Consider the following 24,250-nt stretch of genomic DNA (forward strand, 5'->3'; position numbering starts at 1 on the left):
TTGCAAGTGGCAAAGGTAGAGCAGAAAGCTGAACGGCTGAATCCGGCAGTACGGGTGCATGCGTACCTGCGGATCCAACATCATGCCGCTGCTGGTCGGTCTGCGAGCTGGCAACAACAAAAGCAGAGGGCTGGTGTGTGGGAGGGGCTGCGGTGGGTTGAGGAGCATGCGGTATGGTATGCAGAGCATGCTGTAAGGTATGCGGCTCATGCTGCATGGTATGCGGAGCATGCTGTAAGGTATGCAGAGCATGCTGCATGGGCTGCGGAGAATGCCGCATAGTGCTGGAACCCGGCAGCTCTACAGAACCTTCCCACTGCTGATGCGGTAGCTCACGCATGTTAGCAGATGGTGCAGCAAGAACATGCGTCTGGCAGGGAGGACTGCGCATCGGTGGTGGAGCTCTCACAGGTGGAGTGTGGGAGCAGGCAGCCGCAGTATCTGCTGAGCGCACAACCTCGGCGGGTTGTAGGTTAACAGGAGCAGTGTTAACCTTCTCAGCATGATACTCCTGCATGAATGCTGCAAGCTGAGACTGCATAGTCTGCAGCATGGACCACTTAGGGTCTACTGTGGTTGGAGCAACAACAGACGGAGCAGTAGCCTATTGAGGGACCACTCTACCTCTCTTGGGAGGTGTGCAGTCATCAGATGACTGCGGCGAGTCCGAACTGACCCAGTGGCTACACCTGGGCCGTTGGACTCGCTCGGAAGGGACCTTACGTTTGAGCGGTCGTGAGACCTTGGTCCACCGTTTCCTCCTGGAAACTTCTTCCACAGACGAGGAATGTAAGGGCTCATTCGTCTGTATGTGGATGGGACGATCCTTAACAGATACGTCCGCAACCACTGAGGATACATCCGTGCGCCGATCAAGGCCTGCCGAACCCTTTGGTCCTTCGACATTGCTTCTCCCCTGGGCTTGGGAGCTTGCAAGAGGTCCCGGACTGGGAGGACGACTGGCACGCACAGATGTACCCTCATGCGCAACACTGACACTGACACTTTGCACATCACTAGCACTAACACTTCCCACTGCACTCTTCGCTTTCAGCTCTCTGACATCTGCCAAGAGCTGATTACGGTCATTAGCCAATGACTCCACTTTGTCACCGAGAGCCTGAATGGCACGCAACATATCCGCCATTGCAGGCTGAGCACTCGTAGCAGGTTCGGGAGTCACCACCACAGGGGAAGGAAAAGGTTGAGGGGCATGGGGAGAGGAAAAATCCACAGAGCGAGAAGAACTCCTCCTATTTCTCTCCTTCTCTAACCTACGTGCATATCTAAGGAATTCGTTAAAATCGAATTCCGAAAGCCCAGCACATTCCCCACATCGATCTTCCAATTGACAGGATTTACCCCTACAATTGGAACATACGGTGTGAGGATCTATTGAGGCCTTCGGAAGACGCCTAGCACAAGTCCTAACGCTACACTGCCTGTACTTAGGTACTTGAGACTGGTCAGACATCTTGAATTTAGAAGTAGTCAAGGGGGGATTCCAAAATCTAGCAAAGTTCGTTAACAATTAATCCAAATTAATTCCAAAAGCTTGCTAAGCTAATGATAAACCTTCCTGAATAGCGAAGGCTAAACTCTAGAGCAAATACATCACCAAATCGTGAACAATAACTCCAGAATCAACAGCGTATCCAAGTAGGTCTTGCCGGCGGCACGACAGAGGAAAAATTGAGTTCTTGTTGACAAGAAGTACTTGAGTACCTACTCACAGATGGCGCTGTTGTGTACACCCCCACCTGGATAGCGATCGCTGGCGTATCCCGACCGTAGATTTCTGTCGGGCAACGGAGTTGACAGCTACATGATCATCGGGTAAGATTAATATTGAAAATTGTATTTTTCCTAACTATACAAACCTTAGCTATTTATTAGGGGTTATACTTTTGGCGGAGCTGAAATGATGAGCCATTAAAATTCAGCGAGGGTTAACTACCCATACCGCTAGTTAGGGGGGGGGGGGGGGGTAGCTTGCTACCATTCCCATTCACACACCTATGATTTAGCTCACTTTGCTTGGAGGTAGGACTTCAAGGGGGATAGAGCTGGCGGGCAAATAAGGTTTGTATAGTTAGGAAAAATACAAATTATCTACGAATTTGTCATTTGTTCCGTAACTGGAATACAAACCACGCTATTTATTAGAGGTGAGTCACCCATTAGGAAGGGTGGATGTCCCTGCCAATCTGGCTTTTGGCTTTACCCGGGGGCTCTTTATCTGAGTATGTTGGTACTCAAAAATAAGGAGTCCCTGCCCTCGCTAAAACCTTGCTACGCAAGGTCCGCGGCCTACGCAAGCTGTGTGTTGAGACATGCAGAAGTGTGACTGTCTAGGTAAAGTTATTCAGAGTCTATTGTAGGAAAAAACTAATGTAACCAAGACTTTCCCAATACGACCTCGCTAGGGTATGGGGACGCAACAGTATTAGCTTAATACTAGGTACACAAGGGAGCATGGTTTACCTGCAGTGGTTTGAGGTCAGCTTATACAGAGAACCCAGGATGCTGCTTTCCCCATGAGAGGGTAGGATGAAGAAATAAAAGAATATTCAATTAAAACTATAAAAGCAAAGATATCATTTTAAATATCTTTCAGAAGACTTGCTTCTGAAATAAAGCTAAAAATACCACTAGCATGGTAGGACACATCAAGTCAAAGAATCTTGGCAAGGATGAACCTGTCATCCTCACCTCGAGCCTCAAACAGATATCTATTTCTCTCATTACTATATGTGGGGCATTCGGTTAACAAATGCCTCACAGTCAATGGTACCAAATTGTCGCCCCAATATGGCTGATATTGGCCGGCCAGCAAAAACTATTCCAATGCTGTTGCCAATTATTATAAATACAATTCTTAATATCAGAAGCCCCAGCAGGCGCAACAATCGGTGCTGTGTGTTCGTAAGAAGTCTTGCCGGAGGAAGGGACATGTCGCTTCCCTGAGTCTTTATTCCTGATTGGCTGAGCAACTCTCTCTCTCTCTAGAGGTTGCCGGGATGAATTCTAGTGGTTTTATCCTGAATGATGTAAAACCCAAAATGTTAACTTAGTGTTAGAGAAACACCTCCAGAGTCTGCTAGAATTTACCCACTCGTCTACAAGACGAGGGCAATTGCATTGACACTGACCTCTGTTGCAACTGGAGTGAATATCCTTGTGAACAGTTGAGGGGTTGAGCATAGGCCAGAGCCTTACACCCTGTACTGCCAATACAATCTCCAATGCTGTACAGAAATCCCTTGATTGCGGTCAGGAAGTACGTATGGTTAGCCTCGATTTCAGTGCTGCCTTTAACCGTGTTAATCACGAGACCCTTGTTTTCAAACTCAAACTGTTGTTAGTGTGCGAGTCATTTCTTAGCATCATTATTGAATTTCAACGCAATAGATCGCGAAGAGTTGTTGGCCCATTACTTTTCAAACTACTGTATATACAAATGACATGAGGTTTAGCCTAAAAAACAAGCTTGTCGCATTTGCATCATAGAGGAGGCGAAGACAAGTCAAGTCATGATCTGTGGACTGACCAGCAGTATGAAGCACTCCTTTCCAGGAGCGTGGTCCAAGAACTATGCTCCGAGGAGGTGGTCTAACTTCTGATTGGGGACCAGTAAGCTCGACACTGAATGAAGAGGAGTTCCATGAAGTTAAAAGTTGACACCGTTTAAATGTTGAGGATAATAGGGAAGCAGATTTAATTTCTGTTGCAGGTGTTGAGGTGCCGGTGATGGGAGAGGAGAATGACAAGAGAGATTACAAGAGGAAGTGAGGAGAGCACTAGATGAAACGACAGTAGGAAAAGCACCTGGTATGGATGGTGTGAGGACTGAGATGTTGAAGGAAGGGGATGTGACTGTACTTGAATGGTTGGTGAGATTGTTTAATGTGTTTTATGTTGTCAATGGTACCAGTAGACTGGGTGTGTGCATGTATTGTACCACTGTATAAAGGTAAGGGAGATGTGCATGAGTGTTGTAATTCAAGGCGGTATTAGTTTCTTCAGCGTGGTTGGAAAAGTGTATGGTAGAGTACTAATTAATAGGATTAAGGAAAAAACAGAGAATGCAATCTTAGAAGTACAGAGTGGTTGTAGAAGAGGTAGGGGATGTATGAATCAGATTTTTACAGTTGGGCAGATATGCGAGAAATATTCAGCAAAAGGCAAGGAAGTGTATGCTGCATTTACGGATCTGGAGAAAGCGTATGATAGAGTTGATAGGGAAGCAATGTGTAATGTGATGAAGTTATATGGAATGGGTGGAAGGTTTTTGCAAGCAGTAAAGTGTGTCTACATAGGTAGTAAAGCATGTGTTAGGATAGGAAATGAAGTGGGCGATTGGTTTCCAGTGAGAGTGGGGCTGAGACGGGGATGTTTGATGTCGCCATGGTTGTTCAATTTGTTTGTTGATAAGAGTGGTGAGAGAGGTGAATGCTTGAGTGCATGGTCGAGGATTGAAACAGATAGACGAGAGTAATCATGAATGAGAGGTAAATCAGTTGTTGTTTGGGGAAGATACTGTACTGGTTGCAGACTCAGAAGAGAAGTTTGGTTGATTAGTGACAGAGTTTGGAAAGGTATGTGAGAGAAGGAAGTTGAGTTAATGTGGGTAAGAGTAAGGTTATGAGATGCACAAGAAAGTAGGGTCATGTAAGGTTGAATGTCATGTTGAACGGAGAGTTACTTGAGGAAGTAGACCAGTTTAAGTACTTGGGATCTGTTGTTGAAGCAAATGGTGGAGTAGAAGCAGATGTACGTCAGAGAGTGAATGAAGGATGCAAAGTGTTGGGGGCAATGAAGGGAGTGGTAAAGAATAGAGGGTTAGGCATGAATGTAGAGAGTGTTCGGTATGAGAAATTGATTGTACCAACTGTGATGTATAGATTGGAGATGTGGGGAATGAAAATGATGGAGAGAGAAAAATTGAATGTTTTTGAGATGAAGTATCTGAGGAGTATGGCTGGTGTATCTCAATTAGATAGGGTTAGGAACGAACTAGTGAGGGTGAGAACGGGTGTCAGAAATGATTTAGCAGCTAGCGTGGATATGATTGTGTTGAGATGATTTAGCCATGTTGTGAGAATAGAGAGTGGCTGTCTGCTAAAGATGGTGATGAATGCAAGAGTTGATAGAAGTACAAGAGGAAGGCCAAGGTTTGGGTGGATGGATGGAGTGAAGAAAGCTCTGGGTGATAGGAGGATAGATGTGAGAGAGGCAAGAAAGCGTGCTAGAAATAGGAATGAATGGCGAGTGATTGGGAGGCAGTTCTGGTAAGCCCTGTTCCTTCCTCCGGTCACCTTGGTGACGACGGAGGTAGCAGCAGTAGGGGATTCAGCGTAGATTTGTGGTGGATAACGGGGAAGGGTGGGCTGTGGCACCCTGGCAGTACTAGCCAAATTCAGCTAAATCCCTCGTCAGGCTGGGAGGAGCAGAGAGAGGAAAGGTTCCCTTTTCTTACTTTCTTTGATGTCGGTTACCCCCCAAAATTGGGGGAGGTGCCTTGGTAAATAGATGCATGCTGCATAAGAATTATCATAATTCTGATCATCCTTTACATTTAGATCTTCCGGGACAGTTCCAGCCTGTTCGTAATACTAGGTATGCAGTTAATTCTATTAGTCAGGTCTCCTCCATCATTAGGCTCAATAATGTAATATTCAATATTCTAGAAGTTTTATTCCAGCTGTGCTCAAGATGTGGAATGATCTTCCAAATCAGGTAGTTGAATCAGTAGAACTTCAAAATTTAAAACTTGCAGCAATTGTTTTTATATAAAACAGACTGACCTAAGTCTTTTGATAGTTTATAAATCAAATATCTGTTTTAAAGTTGTTACGGTTTTTCAAATATTTTTATTTTAATTGTTCATTACTACTCATATCATTTATTTATTTCCTTCCCTCACTGGGCTATTTTTTCCTGTTGGAGCCCTTGGACTTGTAGCATCTTGCTTTTCCAGCCAGGGTTGTAGCTTAGCTAGTAATAATAATAATCATTTCTCAAATTAGAACTTTAGGTACAGTACATCCTTGGAAGATAACCTACAGTTATAATCAGTGGTCAAAGTAACAGAATGTCGAGTCAACAGAAGGTGACAAAAAAGCAGGATTTATCACATCGCATGGAGGATTATGACCGTCCAAAGATAGGACCGTAGGGTCTCCTTATTATCCCTTACTTCTGTAGCATCCTCCCCACTATAGGACTGGTGAGAGGGATGCTCTTTTTAGAGGAAGTGATCCCGATTACACTTGCCTTTAGCACCTATGATGCCAATGAATTCACTCCCTGGAGCGCGATCAGGAATGATATAGCTTGTATCGTGACTCGGGGAAATGGGAGACAGGTTGTACTAATCTTCCCTTCTAATTTCATCGAAACTGGAACCGGTGGCTCAAGTGTTCCCCGAAAATTCCACAGTTTTTGACCTACCTGCCCAGTAGGACAACCAGCACTGCCCGAGCATTGTGTCTGTTGACACACCCTGGTCGGTTGGTTCAACTGAAAGGAACAAAGATCTGATTCTCAAGAGAAAGGTCAACTCTCATCTGCGTGCCTGCAGGTGCCGAGAAGTTGCTAAACAAGTACTGTAAACATCTCAAGTCGATCACTGTCAAGATATGCGATCAGTTGCACGCAACTGTCTCTGTAAAGGGATGATGAAGCCTTGTCCTCAACTGCTTCTCTAAAATGGGAGCTGGTCGGGAATATCCCTTTATGGGAATGGTAAACATCGGATCAACCAGTTATCTGTAGTGGATGACAGCATTACAGCAAACCTTCCTAGTTCATCCCTATTCTGCAAACGATCAGTCGCAAGCAACTACTTCAGAAAGACAAGACTAAGATACAGAAAGTATATTTTTCCTACGATATCATGGCAGGAGTCCCGTGACGGGTACTCAGGGGCAGGACAAAGATCCAGGAGTTGTCCCATGGATGATGGAAGGCATCTTCTGGAGACACTGCATGATCTGAGACCGTAGAGCAGAATATTGGTAGCTTTCTGCTGAGCATTGTTGTGAATATATCTATTGTCAAGCACCCCACATTGTCAGGAGAATCTTTGGCAATAAAGATGAAAGGGCCACTCTGCACCGACCACCTGTCTCCGCCGACTGAACTTGTCAGCGATTACATTCTTCCTGCCTAGAAGGAATCTTGCCAACAGTTCTACTATGTTGTCTAGCACCCATATAAGAGCCTGCTTTGCTAACTTACAGGAGTGCTGTGAAGCAATAATTCTTTGCTTGTTGACATATGCCCCTATGGTAGCGATGGTGCTCATCAATGCTACTGAGTGGCCTATCAGAAGCTATTAGAATGATTGCAGAGCCAGAAGTGCTGCCTTCAATTCCAGCAGGTTGAAGTGCAGGCTCTTCTCCTCATTTGCTTTCTTAGGTGTGCTCCTCAGCCTGCCTTTGATGCATCCGTAAACAGAAGCTTTTCCAGCGAAGGGCATTCCAAAGGGGTCCCTTCTAAGAGGTTGATGTCTTTCAGCCACCAGCGTAGATCCTCCCTTGCTTCCTGTTCTACAGGAACAACAAACTCGTTCCACGCTGACCAGTTTCCAGCACCCTATCAAGTGTAAAAGCCTGAAGATTCATCCTATACTAGCTGCAGCATGGCTCTGCCCCACATCCTCCTCACCTCCGATTGAAACATGAGGTCTTTTCTGAATTTGGGTTGTGGTCGTTGGAGTCTGAGTGAGGAAAGTATGAGTGTCAATGACAAGAGGCAGTATCCATCCTGACAGACGCTAAGGTAAATCCACTCCTCTGCTCCGTGGTTATGCTACTTTGCTGACTGACTGAGAAGCTCCTAACTTGTGGCAGTGGAAGGAGGGGACTGGCTTCCCTGGAGCCTTCCCCTCCTGCCTCTTCCCCACCATACTGGGATCTAAATGGCTAAGTGGACTCGGCAGAGAAGGAAGCTGCTGGTGTAGTGAACCTTGATAACTTTGCCTGGTCCATAACCTAAAGAAGTTGATGTGCCTGTACGTACTGTCCCTTCGAGGTGCCTACATTCTCACCTTGGATGACAGAGCAAAAGCCCGAACCTTTGAAGGGCTCATGCAGTCATGTCAGTACGACCTGCAGACTGAACCATCCTTGGGCTGCTATCCCTTGGCTGGAGAGGAATATCTATGGTAGGATTGTGGTGATCTTAAACCTGTCCTCTCTAGTCTCTACAAATCTTTTCTTCTATAGGAGGAACTTGCTCTTAGTGGTTATTCCCTCATATGTTGGCATCTCAAATCTTCATGTCTCAGCTCACATGGGCTCTCTGGAGGAGGGGAGCATAAATATGACTATGTGTATATAAGAGTAACTGCTCACAGGGGATTTATCACCTGAGTGAACTTCCACACTTCACCTCTTTCGCTGACCTGCGCTTGTGGAATCTTCTGAGGATCGCATAAAGAGAGAAGTACTGTATATGCAAACAGGTGAGGATTCTGTGCGACCAAAAGAGTGCATGCAAGCAAGAGATAGTTGCTCAATATGTAAACATCTGCTACCTAAAGGTCATGTGCGAACAGGTGAGCGTAATCTATCAGGTGAATCAGTGCTGGGAGGAAAGAATGCTCGCTGAGGCACACACTCGTAGAAGAGTGCGAATAAATGGCTAATTCTCCTCTAAGAGGAGGGTGTTCACTAGCGGGAGAGAGAGTGCTAAGAGTTGGGTGCCAATTGGTGAGAATGTACATTAACAGATAAGCGTGAGCCAACAGGTGAGAGTTCAACATCCGATGAGTGCATTTTAATTGGATACCACATGCACATATAGGAGGTTGTGTGCTCCTAGGTGATCACGCGAGTGCACTAACAAGTGATTTTTGGTGAGGACTTAGAAGATTGTGAGCCAAAGGATGAGTGTGTGCGTGTGTATACGAGTGATCCAGCTCAGATCAATGATTGTTAAGTGTAAAGATCAGATGATTGCGTTCTAACATTTATCGCAGTCTCTCTCGTAAAGATCACGAACTCTTTCTTGTCCTCTGCAACGAGACATCTTCAAAAACTTGGCTTTAGAGCTGGTGAGATTAAGTTTCCTCAATAGAGAGGTTGATCTCCTGAGGAACTCTGCAGTTGCTCACTCCTCTTTGCCTTTGGAAGGTGGGTGCTATGGGACTTCATTGCAAAGGAAAAGGTTGAAGGAATCAGATTAGGGGGAGACACAGGCGGTAGGCGCTTCTTTCCCTTTCCGGAAGCAGTTGTCAGCAATTCCTTAATAGGTGATGGTGGCACTTTGGAAGGTGAGGATCGGCGATCAACTGCACCTTGCAGAGTCCTAGAAAGGGCAGCAGGGGAAGGTTGGGCCATGAAGAAAAACCTAGTCTTTGAGGCAGTTAAGATTTGCAGGAGGTTCTATGTCGACGTAATGCCCTCAAGCCCTAAGCAAGGCCCCATAGACCTTAGGGCGTCATTCTTAGCAGCATCGCCATTTGAAAAAGTCCTTTCGGGATCATTCCAAATTGAAGGGTGGACTATCTAGTTCTCTTTGTCACCCCACTGGGGGAGGACACTGAGAAACTTCAGAAGCCTAAGTACCAGGAAAAGAAGAAAAGGGTTTAGCAGATTTCCTCAACTTCGAGGAAGACCCAAAAAATTAAGAATCTCGCTTTGCCCTTTTTCTTCCTGCTTTTACCATAATCCAGGCACTATGAGGATGGCCACTCTTCATATTCCTTGCAGTATGATGACTGCACAATCCTGGCCTCTGTAAGAAGGGTACAATAAATGGAATCCACCAAGAACTTGCTAATAAAAGTGTTGCATTTGCAATCCAGAACTCCTGGACAGGAACGCATGCCTGCACGTGGTTTCTCCATTCCCAAAGTCACATACCAATCTGCAAATAGCCAAGTTTGTCACACTAAGAATATGTCATTACTACTTGGCAGCTTAAAGGTCAAGTGGCTACTCAGTTTTCTGGTAGTGGGGTGGGGCTTCCCCACTACCTTCCAGTAACTATTGACACCTCGTTATAAATTTTGGCAGCAGTTTCCAGTTTCACAGAGCTCATACTCCTGTTAACAGGAAAAAGGTTTGTATTCATGTAGAAAACAATAGAACTTCATGACGAAAGGACGCTGCCGCAAACTTTAGCTCTGCACCACCCATGGCATAGAGATAGTACCCTTATGGAGGTTGAATGCAACAGAATTCTCTCAATTGGACTATGCGCAATAGCAGCAAGTACAAGTACACCTCTTACTCCTTGGTGGTAAGAGTCATGTGCAATGGCTAAAATGCTTTAAGAAAACTACTGAAGCTATTCAAATTATTACCAAAAATTTTTTAAGTAATTTGTATTTTTCCTAACTATACAAACTCGATACCTTTAATAGGAGTATGACATCGAAGCTGAAACGGAAGTTTAGACTTTCAACATGATAAACATGGGTGTTCACCAGGTGGTGAGTAAGCCCTACCAATCCGACATATAGAGCAACACTCACTTTGATGTTTACCCTTGGTGCTCGCGGGATGATGGAGGAGGCCCACGTAACTTGAAGGTCTCAGGTTTGTTTAGTTAGGAAAAATACAAATTACTTCAAAAATATGTGATTTCTTCCTACAAACCATTGACCTTTAATAGGAAACTTATCCGTAGAACGATGTCCCTATGACCAAAACTGGCTTGGCTAACCGAACCCGTAAAATGCCAATGTACTTTGGTTCTAAGGAGGTACAAAAGTCATGACTCCAGTCAATCCTTTCCATACATATAGATACAAACAGCACTAGGGTAGGACATTACCATCAATGGTTAGTCAATGTAGAGGCATTACATGATTAATGAAAGTGAATACAACAGGTCCATCAATTGCCTTGCTTGGAAGAGGGGGGAAATACTTCAAATGCAATGCCAAATTGTAGAGAAAAGTAAATCTGGTGCATAGCTTACCTGCATCTGGTGTTCAGTTTAGCAACTTAATGGTATGACTACTGCACCCTCAGAGAGGGGAAGAAAGGAAAAATTTCTCAGTCCTTACCTTTCACTCTAGACTTACATCACAACTGCTTTCAAGACACGATTCTACTGGTCCTATGAGGGAACTGGACTTGCACCAACACCTGTTGAGCAACTACAACTGGTCCCATGGAGAAGCTATCTAACGACCTGTGGGTATATCCCAAAGGTACTGGACAGTAAAGTTTGTCTGGTGTTTCCAAACTGGCCTTCATGACCTGCACCATGGAAAGATTCTTCCAGCAGGCTAAGGTAGAGCCAACACTCTTGACTTGGTGAGCCCCTGTCTCTCAAGGGTTCACCTTTGTGTGCATCATCTTGAGCATAGGAGTGTTTGATGGATTCTCGAAGCCGGAAGGAAATAGTATTCCTGGACATTGGTCTCTTAACCTTACCAGACCTTAGAAAAAGTCTCTGGCGCTCAAGTTTCAAGATTTTAGTTCTCTTGAGGTAGTGTCGTAACACCCTCACAGAACAAAGCAGCAGATTGTCTCAATAGCTAGTTACCACTTTAAGGGAAGCATTGGGGGAGATCTCAAACCTTAGATCCTGGATCGCTAGATTCTGTGCTTTTGCTATGAACTGAAAAGGACCTACTTCCAACCTTCAGTATGATCATCGGCATAAAAAATGCCATGTAACTCACTGACCCTCTTTGCTGAAGCCAGGCCAAGCAGAAAAAGTCTTCAGTGCCAGATTGCGATCTGACGTCTTCTTCAGAAGTTCGTACAAGGATTTTTTGAGAGATTTAAGGACCTTCGTGATGTTCCTATCAGGAGGTCCAAGTTCCTTCGGAAGGCAAGACTGTTCAATGCTCCTCATAGCATGGACTGTTCCCATGATCTAGAAATGTCCAAGCCTTTCAGTCTGAGAACCTAGTTCATGACCGAGCAATAGCCCTATACCGCGGCAACTGAGAGATGCTTCACCCGGCGAAGAAAGACTATAAAATCAGCAACTATTTGCAGAGCCTATGATCAAAGAAATTTCCCATCTATGACACTAATCGCAGAAAATTTGCGCAGATATCAAGCATTTTCCATGCAGTGCCTTTCGAAAAGCCTTTCGCTCGGAGGAAAGGCTGGATAACCATCAGGCATCAAGCGACAATGATACCACAGAGTTGTGGAATCTCTGCAGATGAGGCTGACAAGGAGGCTAGCCCACTAGGGTCCCTCTCTCTCAGTACCTCAACAAGCAGCGTCAGCAGATTGGTAAATAATTCGGTTTGTAGCCACTTGGGAGCCATTAGGACCAGTGCTCTAATGATGACCAACGAATCAGGCAGAAAGGAAGAAAAGCCTGTAAGTCCAGTTTGCTTCATGGATGTTGGAACACATCCTCAATCACTACTACCTGGTCTGGAACTGGAGAACAATACACTGGAAGCTTCTTGTTCAGGTGTGTTACGGTGTTGCAAACATCAATTATTGGGGAACCCAAAAAGGAAAAATACCCTTTCTGCTACCGCTGGTAGAAAGGATCACTCTGTCCCTACTACCTGCCCCTGGCTGCAGTGTGTGTCTGCTAATTTATTTCTCTTACCTGAAATAAATCTTGCTGGCAGCTTAACAGCATGGTCGAATGCCCAAGAGTGTCTACCTCACCAACCTACACAGATCCTCCTGCTTGTTGATGTGGGCCACCATGGTAGTGTTGTCGCTCATCACCGCTATCGAGTGCCCTATCAAACTCTGTTGAAATGCTTGCAGGATTAAAATTCCACCTCATGTTTCTAGGAGGTTGATGTGCAGAACCTTCTCTTTTTCAGACCACAATTCCAAAGCAGTGTTGCCCCTCGAATGTGCACCCCAACCTTCCTTTGATGCATCTGTGAACATCAGCATCTCAGGGAGAGGGTGGTCGAGACTTTCCTGATGAGGTTTTCACCGTTCAACTACCCCTTTAAACCCTCCCTCACCACTTCATTAAACAGAATCAAGGAGTAGAGTATCAGTGATGCTTCAGACATCAAAGCAATGATCTCTGGTGGAGAACAAATTTCTCCACCTTCCTAGAAGACAAAGCCACTACTGTAACAGTAAACATTGAACTGAAAGAAAGGTCGCTCAACCTCTCAGAGTCTGTTGATACGACAGTCTGTCGGAAAGACTCTTGCTGCTGTTGTGTCTACCCAAATCAGTGGTAGGGGGTTTGGTGATAGCTATGAGGACCGAGTCTATGAGTGATGGAAGTACCAAAAAAAATATTTATTTGCTTACTTACAATAGGAATCTGAACTGTTAGCAATTACTGTATCATACCCAATGTCTAGTAGGAGGATGACCACCACTAGCTGTGGCCCAGTTTCTTGCCCCATTCCTCTGTGGGCATAAAACGCTGAACTTTCATGGGCGAGTGAGTTATTGTCATATAAGCCAGATCTTAGTTGTGGTAGAATGCCAATGTGTAGGCAACCTTTGTTTATTTTAATTCATAGGGCATTATTTTTTTTCCATTTTCTTTTGAGAAATAGTTTTTTTTCTAAATGATTATATTTTTTGTCATCACCTGTCACCTAAGTTAAGTTTCCTTAGCCTATCATAGTCTTTTTTTATTAGTAAATTAATCTGATCTTACCTTAAATTTGAGCAACACTAATTTCTAAAGAATGAATGCCATGAAAAATGCACAAATTACAGCTGGATTGGAGTTTTCTTGTAGCTTTTATCGTGGAATTTTAATTTTTACTACTTTTCGAAGGTAATTGTACATTATTAACATAGCTTCAGTTAAACGTACACACTCACTGACACTGTAGAGTAAAAAAGTCACTACTGCAATAGTTGATGCTTGAAATGCACCTGAAATTGAATCTAAAGTACAAAAATATTTTAATGAAGCACAATTATCTTTTAAAAAATCATGGTTTTTTGGAATGCCATATCTGCTTAAACTAGTTGGTCTGCTGACAAAATCGAATGCCGTGTTTTAAGGTTTCTAATACAGTATAATACTGTAAATATACTACTAGTAGTTCTTTTTTCAATTAATGTAAATTTATCATACCACAAGTGAAAAAATATGATAAAAAATTAAGTAAAATACCACTAATATCTACGAAATTCCAATAGTAAAATCTTTGATGAACTACACCCTAAGTGTAGCTTCACATAAACTAAAGTACTTAGTGAACTGCAAAGAACCCCTATCTAGACATAGTAATGTCTAGACAATCATAAACTAACTAACTAACAAACTAAACTAATCAATACACAAGCTCTCTCTCTCTTTTTTGTGAAGAAGCCCGGTCTCCATGGGACCGTGAATTCTTGAAAGGAGAGGAGCATTGAGGGGAAGTCTGGCCGTGAATGGTCTTCACTGATAGAGATCAAGAAGTGGAAACTATTGTTTCCTCTCCGCATTTCTTTGAATGCGGGGAGCAAGACCGAGAATATTTCCCTCAATGTGATTGTGCCTTTTGGGGGCTCGAGAACATTTATCACCCGATAGGAGCGATTGTGATCGTGGCGAATGTGAAAATATTCTCGAAGACCAAGAACAAGAGGAATATCGCTTATAGAACTCGTGTTGTGATCAGGGTGTTTGTAATCGCTGCTCTGATTGGAATCTGGAAGGGTGAGCCTTTCTGTCTCGAGGGAGCAAGACCAAGCTGCACATCACGTCCTCTCTCATGGCAAGCAAGAACAAAGCGTGAGACTTCTTATCCTTAGAGGAAGAGGGGCACAAATTCTCCTTGCTCGTGAAGAATGAGACAGAGATTACCGGGATGATCATGCTCGTGGAGATCCAGACTGGGGAGATCGACCACGAGGGGATCATGCTTGGTTTGTTTGTTTTCATGGGGAGAAATAACAGAAAGGTGAGAAGTGCATAGCCTTCTCCTCTTCTCCTTGTGCTAGAGATGATTACAAATGATCAGAAGACTAGGAAGTGTCATCGGAAACTTCCCTCTTCTTCGCAGCTCTCTTGGAAGGGCACTCAGTCACCAAAGCATCTTAAGAGCATCCAGAGTCAAGAGAGGGACAGAGTCCTGACCAGTAGTGCTTAGGATAGGTTTCTTATCATTCCGATCCCTTGAACATAGTGCGTGAGTGCTGGAACCTTCCTTCAAGTTTCCTTCTAGAGGGTCAGGACTTGTTGCAGCATTACTCACCCCATGAAATCAGGCAAGGGAATTATTTGAAGTTTCACGAGACTCCAAACAACCAGTCAAAACAGCAGTCAAAATAGGAGACAAGAGAAGGAGAGCAGGGCCATTTAAACTCCTATTTTCTCTTCTTCACAGCAGTCGAGAGTTTTGCATCAGTTGACAACTCGACTTTAGCAGGGGATTCCTCTACAGGAAAAGGTTCGTCATCAGGGGCCTCGCCGGACAGTTCCTCCGCAGGGTGGAGCTGGAAAAGACTTCTGGAATCGGTACATGTTAGCGCCTCCAGAAGTTTCTCTGCAGCCACAGCAACTAGCGAAGGCCACAGCTTAAGATAGATTGAAATCCTCACAAGAGTTGTCAACGGAAGACATGGCTGGGGGAGATGGTTGAAAGAGAGGGAGTGGCGTATTGCCAAACTAGGAGAGGACCCTATACCAGCCTTTTCAGAACCACACCCAGTAGATCGGAGGTAGTCTCCCTTCCCCTGATGGATTACCCAGAGGATCCAACCTCAGAAGAAACTGCAGGGGAAATAGCTGGTTTTGTTCCCAAAGAGAGGAAAACATAAAGAGCTAAACAGTTTCTTCAGTACCATCCCCTTATACTATACTACTTCTTCGCAAACTCCACCCACTGTAAAGGAGTCCCTCTCTACATTCTTCATAAGGGAATGACTGCCAGCAGTCTTGCCCCTCGCAAAATCTACAAAGTTGATGGAGGTCCGTCCACCTCTGATTTGTTCATACACCTGCTGCGATGGTGGCCTTCCTTATCTAAGGAAAACCACGTCTGACTTAACGGTGGACATCAAAAGGGCAAATCACTATCACTCTGGAAAGAGAAAATGTAAAGATTAAACAACCAAGTCAGAGATGCAGCAGAGTATACGTGTATGTGGCTCTGGCTGAAGTCAAAGTGAGGGTTGCTCTATGTGTGGGGTGTGAGGGGCTTAACCACATAGCAGCAACCAAATATGTTTACCTTGTTTAAAGTCTAAACGACTGTTTCAGCTTTGGCGACAATATACTCTAATTAGAAGACGATGGTTTTTATAAGTGTAGGAACGAATGAAAATTAATATAAAATTTTTACACTACTATACACCTTCACACACACCCAGGTATTCTATCAAATAGTAACTGCAATAGACTTTCAAGATATTGAGATTTAATTCTGGGTCAAGCTCCGAATTAGTTCCCATGAAAAATTTATATAAAGATTATATATAGTTTTACCTAACCACTTTACACCCAAGGTACTTGTGTATAAATAATCCACTAGTATGCTAAAAATTATAATACAAATGTGAAAAACCTAATGATTGAGAACATTACTTCCAATCATTTCTAGAGTAAAATGCCATAAGCTACTCTACATAATATCTCAATCTACAGAAGGGTTAAATTTCAAGTTGGTTATTTACAAATCTAGAAGCTAATGAGCACACTACTTGGTTATTTAGGTAACATATTAAATACAAAATACTATTACTGTTTGCTATTTCAGTACCTTTACTCAACTACAGTACACAATTTCAAGAATGAGACTACAGTGCAACTAATGAGCGTCAGTGAGGTTTTTCCAAAGCCTTCACAATGGGTCCTCATTGTAAAATACTCAAGTCTAAATAAACTCAATTTTTTTTTAATGCAATAAATAGCATTAGTGCAGTATTAACTGTAAGCATTAGTAAAATTCTTGAAACTCACAAATTCAACGCCAACCATCCAGCCTGACGGATCCCCAGGGCCAGAGAGTTTTCCAGTCCAGCGTACCCAACCAAGCTCAGGGTATTCTTCACTTAACCATACAACACGATCACCAACGCTAACACCGCACTCCTCACTAGTAACTGAGATAATCACACATATAAACAGGAGGAGGAAAGGAAATTAATGAGCTCAGAATACTATTACTGTACTTGATTAATCTATCATAACCCTGAAGCTTGAGAGCCATGATTACTTATGAATTCACATACAGTGCTTATCTTCCTCTAAGCTTCATCTATATACTATGAGCTGCACTTCTGGGTAGATATAAATTTGAAAGCAGTCTTCATATGCCGTCAACACAGTAAAGCAAGCGATTGAACAAAAGAGACTGCCTTTATTGTTCACATAACAGATACTACATGTAATTACTATATAATCAACAGCTTGCTAGCTTGAAATATGAAGTAAATAAACAAGCTTGATTAAATAGAGCAACCTCATCTGGCTGTTTCATAAAGAATGAAATAAAGTATATGACCAAGGAGAATTTATAATACTTGATTTAGTCATATGTCATTCAAAATAAAAAGTATGTCTCTACCTACCTTTAGCTCCACTGGAGTGACTCTTGCGTCGACTACCTTCCATGGTTTTGTCTGGGTGTCTTACATATGTCTGAAAGTCAGGCAATATACATATGGAATCAATTGCATTCACCTAAACCCTTTATGTTCCTTATCCACTCATTTCTGTGAGTAGATTAACCATGGATATTAAAAGAGTACAATTAACCTCACATATTTTTCTCAATTTAGATTTAATTTACAACAATTTCCTCCACTTGGTCATACTGTAGAGCAAAAGCAAATATACAAGGAGTTCCCATAACATTTCATCAATAAAACTTTAGCTCCATATACTTTAGTATTAGCAATACTCAAAACACACGAGTTTGATATATGAGGTCAATTTCAAAAGATGCATTCTTAACTCTTGATGAAAGATCAACGTGCATTTCACAAAAATAACTCATTCATGTAAAAGATTTCTTAGGTATTTCACTCAAATATTAAAAGCCATTCATTAAACTTGGGGTACTCTATCCAAATACAATTAGGCAAAACAACAAAATTTAAATCCTACTACCTTACTTATAATGTTACTGTAATCCATAGCTGTCACATCACTTTGTAACCACACTAAATAGTATGCATCTAGTTAAGATAGGCCATACACAATCTATAACATAATACTGTAATACACTGGCATCAATAAACACAAATTTTATATATGTAATTTTCCTAGCTAGACAAACCTTTGTCATTTATATGGGATTACTACTAACCAGGCTTTCTATGACTGGCTAATCAAAATTTGTTTGGTTGCGTCATACTTCGCACAATGAAACTGCAGGTCAAGCGTAAGGAGCAAGCAGGAGGATGCTCAAGTGTCTCTCATAAATGACTCAGGTTTGTATAGCTAGGAAAAATACAAATTATATAAAATTTGTAGTTTATTCCTATGTGGATACAAACTTATGAGTCATTTATATGGGGAGTCTTCCTTAGGTGGGAGAGTGTCCTGTGAAGGTAGAAAGTCTGCCTTTCTCTCTCAAAATACAATTACTATAGTAATTGTATGAGATTAAAGTGAATCATTTGTGAACAGTGCAGCCAGCTTGTGCAAGATAGGGCCTTTTGTTCCATTGTAGAGAGCTTTGCCAGGGTGATGTGATATAAACATCAAGTGGTTCGTATTATTAATATATTCAATATACTGTATCATCAATATACACAAACAAACAACAAGGTATTCTCACTTGCATTAGGGAGATTTCAAGTGACGGGGCTTCAAGCCCGATCAAAATCGCCATTCATCTTTATACTCCTATATACCCTTATAGTGCAGAGAATAACCGATACCTGTGATAAGAGTAGCTACTTGTGCCATAAGAGCTTAATGTTAGACTATTTATTGTGTAGCAAGAAGAGGGCCTATGGATAAGGTGTCTAGGGTAGTGGTTTGTAAAAGTGGTTTGTCTCTTCAAGACTCCTGCTTTTACAACTTGTGCTACCGAATGGTTTTAGCGGAACACTAAGGTTGTGGCAAGCGCACGAATATCACATGCTCGAAGGTGGCCCTTGGAGATGGTTCCCCTGAGGATTTATAGGCTCTCATGATAGTTTCTCTCAGCCTCCCAGCCAGAAAAAAATTGTGTTTCTGGAAACTTTCTTTTTGGGGCTGCCAGTGCTCACAAACATATTGGAGAGTTTAAGCCCAAGATATTGTGTCCTCCTCAAATACTGTACTGTATTAACTTACTGCTCTTACAGGACATAGTAACATGTCATCCGGGTCATCAGTTACCTTTTTGAGAAACAAGACCGTGAAACGGTCCAATCTGATATCATTATCACCCCGATTTGGGGTTTGGGCCACAAATTTAGGAAATGACAAAAATAGTTCTCTCCACCCTCTGGAATGTGACATAAGAAGAGATAGACCATCAGTTTGCTTATTCTCCTGTCTGAAGCTAAGGAAAGGAGGAAGACTATCTTTAAAATAAAGTCAATGTCTAAGGCTTTATGCATAGGTTTGTATGGGGCTATTTTTAAGGCCTTTAGGACCTTAGTCACATCCCAGGAGGGGCTTTTAGTTCTCGAGGAGAGCATGACTGTTTGAAACTTCTAATCAGGGCCGAGAGTTTCCAAGAGCCTGAGAGATCCAGTCCTTTCAGTTTGAATACTTGGCTCAAGGCCGAGTGGTAGCCTTTAACCGCCGTGACTGAAAGGGCCTTCTTGTTCCTCAGGAACATTAAAAAATCTGCAATCTGGAGAACAGTGGCCTTGAGTGGAGCAATTTTCTCCCTACCACACCAATCACAGAAGATTTCCTACTTTGCCTGGTAAACTGCTGCATAAGACTTTCGGAGGTATCCGGAACGCTACTTCGCAGTTGGTTTTGAAAAAAAATTTCTTTTGGAAGAGATGCTGGATAGTCTCCAGTTGTAAAGGAATAGGAAATGTAATGCGTCGTGGAATTTTCCTATGTGAGATTGGTATAGCAGGTTAGGCCATTCTGGAAGATCTCTTGGTACTTCTGTGAGAAGTTCCAGTAGGCCTGAATACCACTCCGCTGCTGGCCACTTTAGGCCACTAGCGTTACTCTGACTCCCTTCGATGCTCTGGTTCTGTTCAATGTTTGATGAATCAGACAGAAAGGTGGGAGGGTGTAGACGTCTAGACAGCCCCACAGGTGTTGAAAAGAATCTTCCATCACTACAGTTTGGTCTGGGACTGGAGAGCAATACACCGGGATTTTTGATTCAGGTGGGTGGCGAACATGTCCAGAGACAAGTAACCCCCCAACGTTACAAGTTTCTTTGCCACTAAAAGAAGCAAAGACCATTCTGAACCAACTGTCGTCCTTCCACGGCTCAGATGGCCCGCAATGACATTTCTTTTCCTGGGGATAAGCCTTGCCGAGAGAGATCAACTGAGACTGTCTACCCAAGAATCTCTACTGCTAAATTGCAAAGCAGGAGAGCCTACGCCTCCTTGTTTGAGGATGTAGATCACTACAGTGGAGTGGTCGCTTATCTACACCACGGAGTGACCTTTCTGAGTCTTTGTGAAGTGAAGTAATGCTAGTTGCGCCACTTTCATTTCTAGCATGTTTATGTGGATTGATTGATTGATTGATTGATTTTAAGTTTTCTGGCATCCCAACATCTCATCAGTTACTATATACTGAATAAAGAATAAAAGATTATTAAATGTAAACCATAAAAGCGAAGATGTCATTGTAAAACTTGAATAGCTTTCAGAAGACCTGCTTCTGAAATAAATCTAAAAATGCCACTAGCAAAGTATGACACATGTCCAAGAATCTTGGCAAGGATGAACCTGCCATCCTCACCTAAAGCCTCAAATATTTATCTATTTCTTAAGGTGCTATAAGTGGGGCTTTCATCAACAAATGCTTCACTATTAAGGGTACCAAACAGTCATCGCAATATGGTTGGTGTTGGCTAGATAGCAGAAACTCGTGTCACCCGAGTGTGACCAATACGGAGACGACAAAGAGTAGTCTCCCACTTTTGGGGTATCATGCTATACCTCCAAGGGGATATAACATTTGTTATTTCTCTCATTATTTTCTCAATAGCGGTTATTATGTCATATAGTTCCGCAGTAAATATAGAGGATACTACAGGAAGGGCACCTCTACAATTAAAAGCACTACTAGTGTATATACACCAAATTCAATGCCAGCATCAGATTTGGAGTCATCAGTATATATAAAAGTTTATTCGCTATGTTCTTCATCATGTTTCATAAAGAGCGACCTGGCTTTAAGTCGGTCATGTTCTTTTTTATACTAATAAAATATTTACAAAAAGATAGCTCTGGTAATTTCCATGGAGTTGATGATATCTTTCACAGATAGTAGGCTGGCTAGGGCACCAGCCACACATTGAGATACTACCACTTGAGAGTTACTGGTCTTTTGACTGGCCACACAATAATACATTGGATCCTTCTATCTGATTACAGCTTATTTGCCTTTTGCCTACACATACACTGTAGTCAGGCCTATTCTTTACATATTCTCCTCTGGCCTCATACACCTGACAACACTGAGATTACCAAACAATTCTTCCTTAATCAAAGGGTTAACTACTGCAATGTAATTGTTCAGTGGCTACTTTCCTCTTGGTAATGGTAGAAGAGACTTCTTTAGCTATGGTAAGAAGCTTTTCTAGGAGGACACTCCAAAATCAAACCATCGTTCTCTGGTCTTGTATGGTGCCATAGCCTCTGTACCATGGTCTTTCACTGTCTTGGGGAGTTCTCTTGCTTGAGGGTACAATCGGGCACACTATTCTATCTTATTTCTCTTCTCTTGTTTTTTTTTTTTTCAGATTTTATAGTTTATAAAAGAAATATTCTTTTGAATATGTCACTGTTCTTAAAATATTTTATTTCAATTGTTAATTAATTCTCTTATAGTTTCCCAACTTCCTTTCCTCACAGGGCTATTTTCCTTGTTGGAGCCCTTGGGCTTATAGCATTCTGTCTTTCCAACTAGGGTTGTAGCTTAGCAAGTAATAATAATAATAATAATAATAATAATAATAATAATAATAATAAATAAGAGCACGCTGTATCTATACTGTCTACTAATGTTTTTACCCAAAACCATAAGGTTGAGGAGATTTTAGGTGCAACTCAAAATATCTGCAATGCCTTTCAAGGTTTGCAAACTGAAAGGATAAAGAATTAGGAAGTCTTTGCATCCTAAACCAATACCGAACAATAGAAGACTTTGGGTAAAGGTCTAAAGGTAATTCTCCAGTGTCAACATGGAGATTTGGGATAGGCGAGGTTCTAAACACTCTTGTTGACAATCTGATACCAGGTAGTAGATTGGCAAAGGCACCAGCCACCCGTTGAGATACTACCGCTCGAGAGTTATAGGGTCTTTTGACTGGCCACACAGTAGTATATTGGATCCTTCTCTCTGGTTACGGTTCATTTTCCCTTTGCCTAAACACACTCACTGAATAGTCTGGCCTATTCTTTACATATTCTCCTCTGCCCTCATACACCTGACAACACTGAGATTACCAAACAATTTCTTCTTATTGCACTGTAATTGTTCAGTGGCCACTTTCCTCTTTGTAAGGGTAGAAGAGACTCGTTAGCTATGGTAAGCAGCTCCTCTAGGAGAAGGACACTCCAAAATCAAACCATTGTTCTCTAATCTTCTGTAGTGCCATAGCCTCTGTACCATGGTCTTCCACTGTCTTGGGTTAGAGTTCTCTTGCTTGAGGGTACACTCGGGCACACTATTCCATCTTATTTCTCTTCCTCTTGTTTTGTTAAAGTTTTTATAGTTTATATAGGAGATATTCATCTTAATCTTGTTGTTCTTCTTAAAAGATTTTATTTTTCTTTGTTTCCTTTCTTCACTGAGCTATTTTCCCTGTTTGAGCCCCTGGGTTTATAGCATCCTGCTTTTCCAACTAGGGTTGTGGCTTAGCAAGTAATAATAATAATAATAATAATAATAATAATAATAATAATAATAATAATAATAATAATAATAACAATAATAATAATAATAATAATAATAATAATAATAATAATAATAAAGTAGGTTGGTGTATAGAATTTAAAATCTTTAATCGGCTTGGGGTGGCTGAAGAGTACATTTCATAACCATAGCTAATTTTTGAAAAAATTAAGGCTTTCTATAACTTTAAAAAAGTTTAGTGGTCTCCACCCCGAGATGTATAGGACAAAACTTTTAAAAGCTTCAGAGCCTCAAGTCATTTAACTTTTAATGCTTTAAGTGAGGAACCCACGTAAGCCTACACTCAAATATCAATCCTAAAAACCTAGCTTCACTTACACATGGGATCTGTTGACCTTTGATGCATACAGTATATCTGGATCTGGATGTAATCCCCGAATATGACAGAAATGGACAACAACTGTTTAGCTTGTCATAAACTTAAATCCATTCATATCTGCTCACTAAATAATCTTGTCAATTGAGAGTTGTAGCTTTCTCTCAACCATTGAAATTCCAGTTTCAGCAAATGATATGGAGAGATCATTTACAAATAGTGTTGAGAGAATATCTTGGGGAATCTTGGGGAAGGGCAGAGGATATCCCATTAATGGCTTAAGAAAAATAGACTTACTTAGCACACAGCCCAGGGGAACTTCTTCCTGACATTTCCTCTCTGACAGCATTTTAACCACTTAGACTTGAAAAAAATCTATGTGAAATAAATGATTGAATGAATAATGGTTGTTTTCTCCTCAATCCCAAATTATGAAGGGTTTTAAGTACAGTATACCATATCTACATGTAGTATCCCATGCCTTTTCAAGGTCAAAAAAGACTGTTACATGGTGCTGTTTGGAAGCAAAGGCTTCATAAATAAAGGACTCAAGTCATATCAGCACATCAGTCAAGTGCATTTTTTTAAATCCACACTGCATAAGTAAAAAAATATCCTTCTTCTCCAGGCACCACATTGGACTTACATTGACCATCTTCTCCATGATATTTCATCAAAAAGATGTTATGTCCGAGATTTATTTTTTTTCCCAGATGAGTTCCCCATCCCTGGTAAAATGCATCTGTGACCAGAAGATGTGGGGGAGGAACCTGAAGGGGTTCCCATTAACAGTTTCTCCTTGTCCAGGCACCACTAGTGGTCTGATATCACCTCCTGAGGTACCTGCAGCAGGGTTGCTGGATGGTTTGAAGCTTGTGACAACTAGGTCTTTGGAGGCCACTGCACTGAGCGCAGATGCAACCTCCCCAGAAGGACAAGTTTCTCTAACGAGGAGATATGGCCTAATAACCTCTGCTATGTCAGGGCAAGCTAAAGCTTTCCTTT

General features: G+C 42.2%; 1 protein-coding gene across 4 annotated transcripts in view; it reads right to left on the reverse strand.

Annotated features, from left to right (window-relative positions):
• CYLD (ubiquitin carboxyl-terminal hydrolase CYLD) overlaps positions 1–24,250 on the reverse strand; it is a 239,003-nt gene that overhangs the window by 182,700 nt on the left and 32,053 nt on the right. For 3 of the 4 annotated variants that reach the window (XM_068355082.1, XM_068355080.1, XM_068355081.1), the window contains 2 exons: positions 17,436–17,505; positions 16,825–16,967 (listed from right to left, as the gene is read on the reverse strand). In XM_068355082.1, the coding sequence (XP_068211183.1) occupies positions 16,825–16,967; positions 17,436–17,478 (186 nt within the window). In that variant the 5' untranslated portion in view covers positions 17,479–17,505. The remainder of the gene's footprint in view (positions 1–16,824; positions 16,968–17,435; positions 17,506–24,250) is intronic. The other variant, XM_068355084.1, reaches the window with a different exon arrangement.

This window comes from Palaemon carinicauda, chromosome 31 (genome assembly GCF_036898095.1).
Source record: "Palaemon carinicauda isolate YSFRI2023 chromosome 31, ASM3689809v2, whole genome shotgun sequence".
Lineage (NCBI taxonomy): Eukaryota > Metazoa > Arthropoda > Malacostraca > Decapoda > Palaemonidae > Palaemon > Palaemon carinicauda.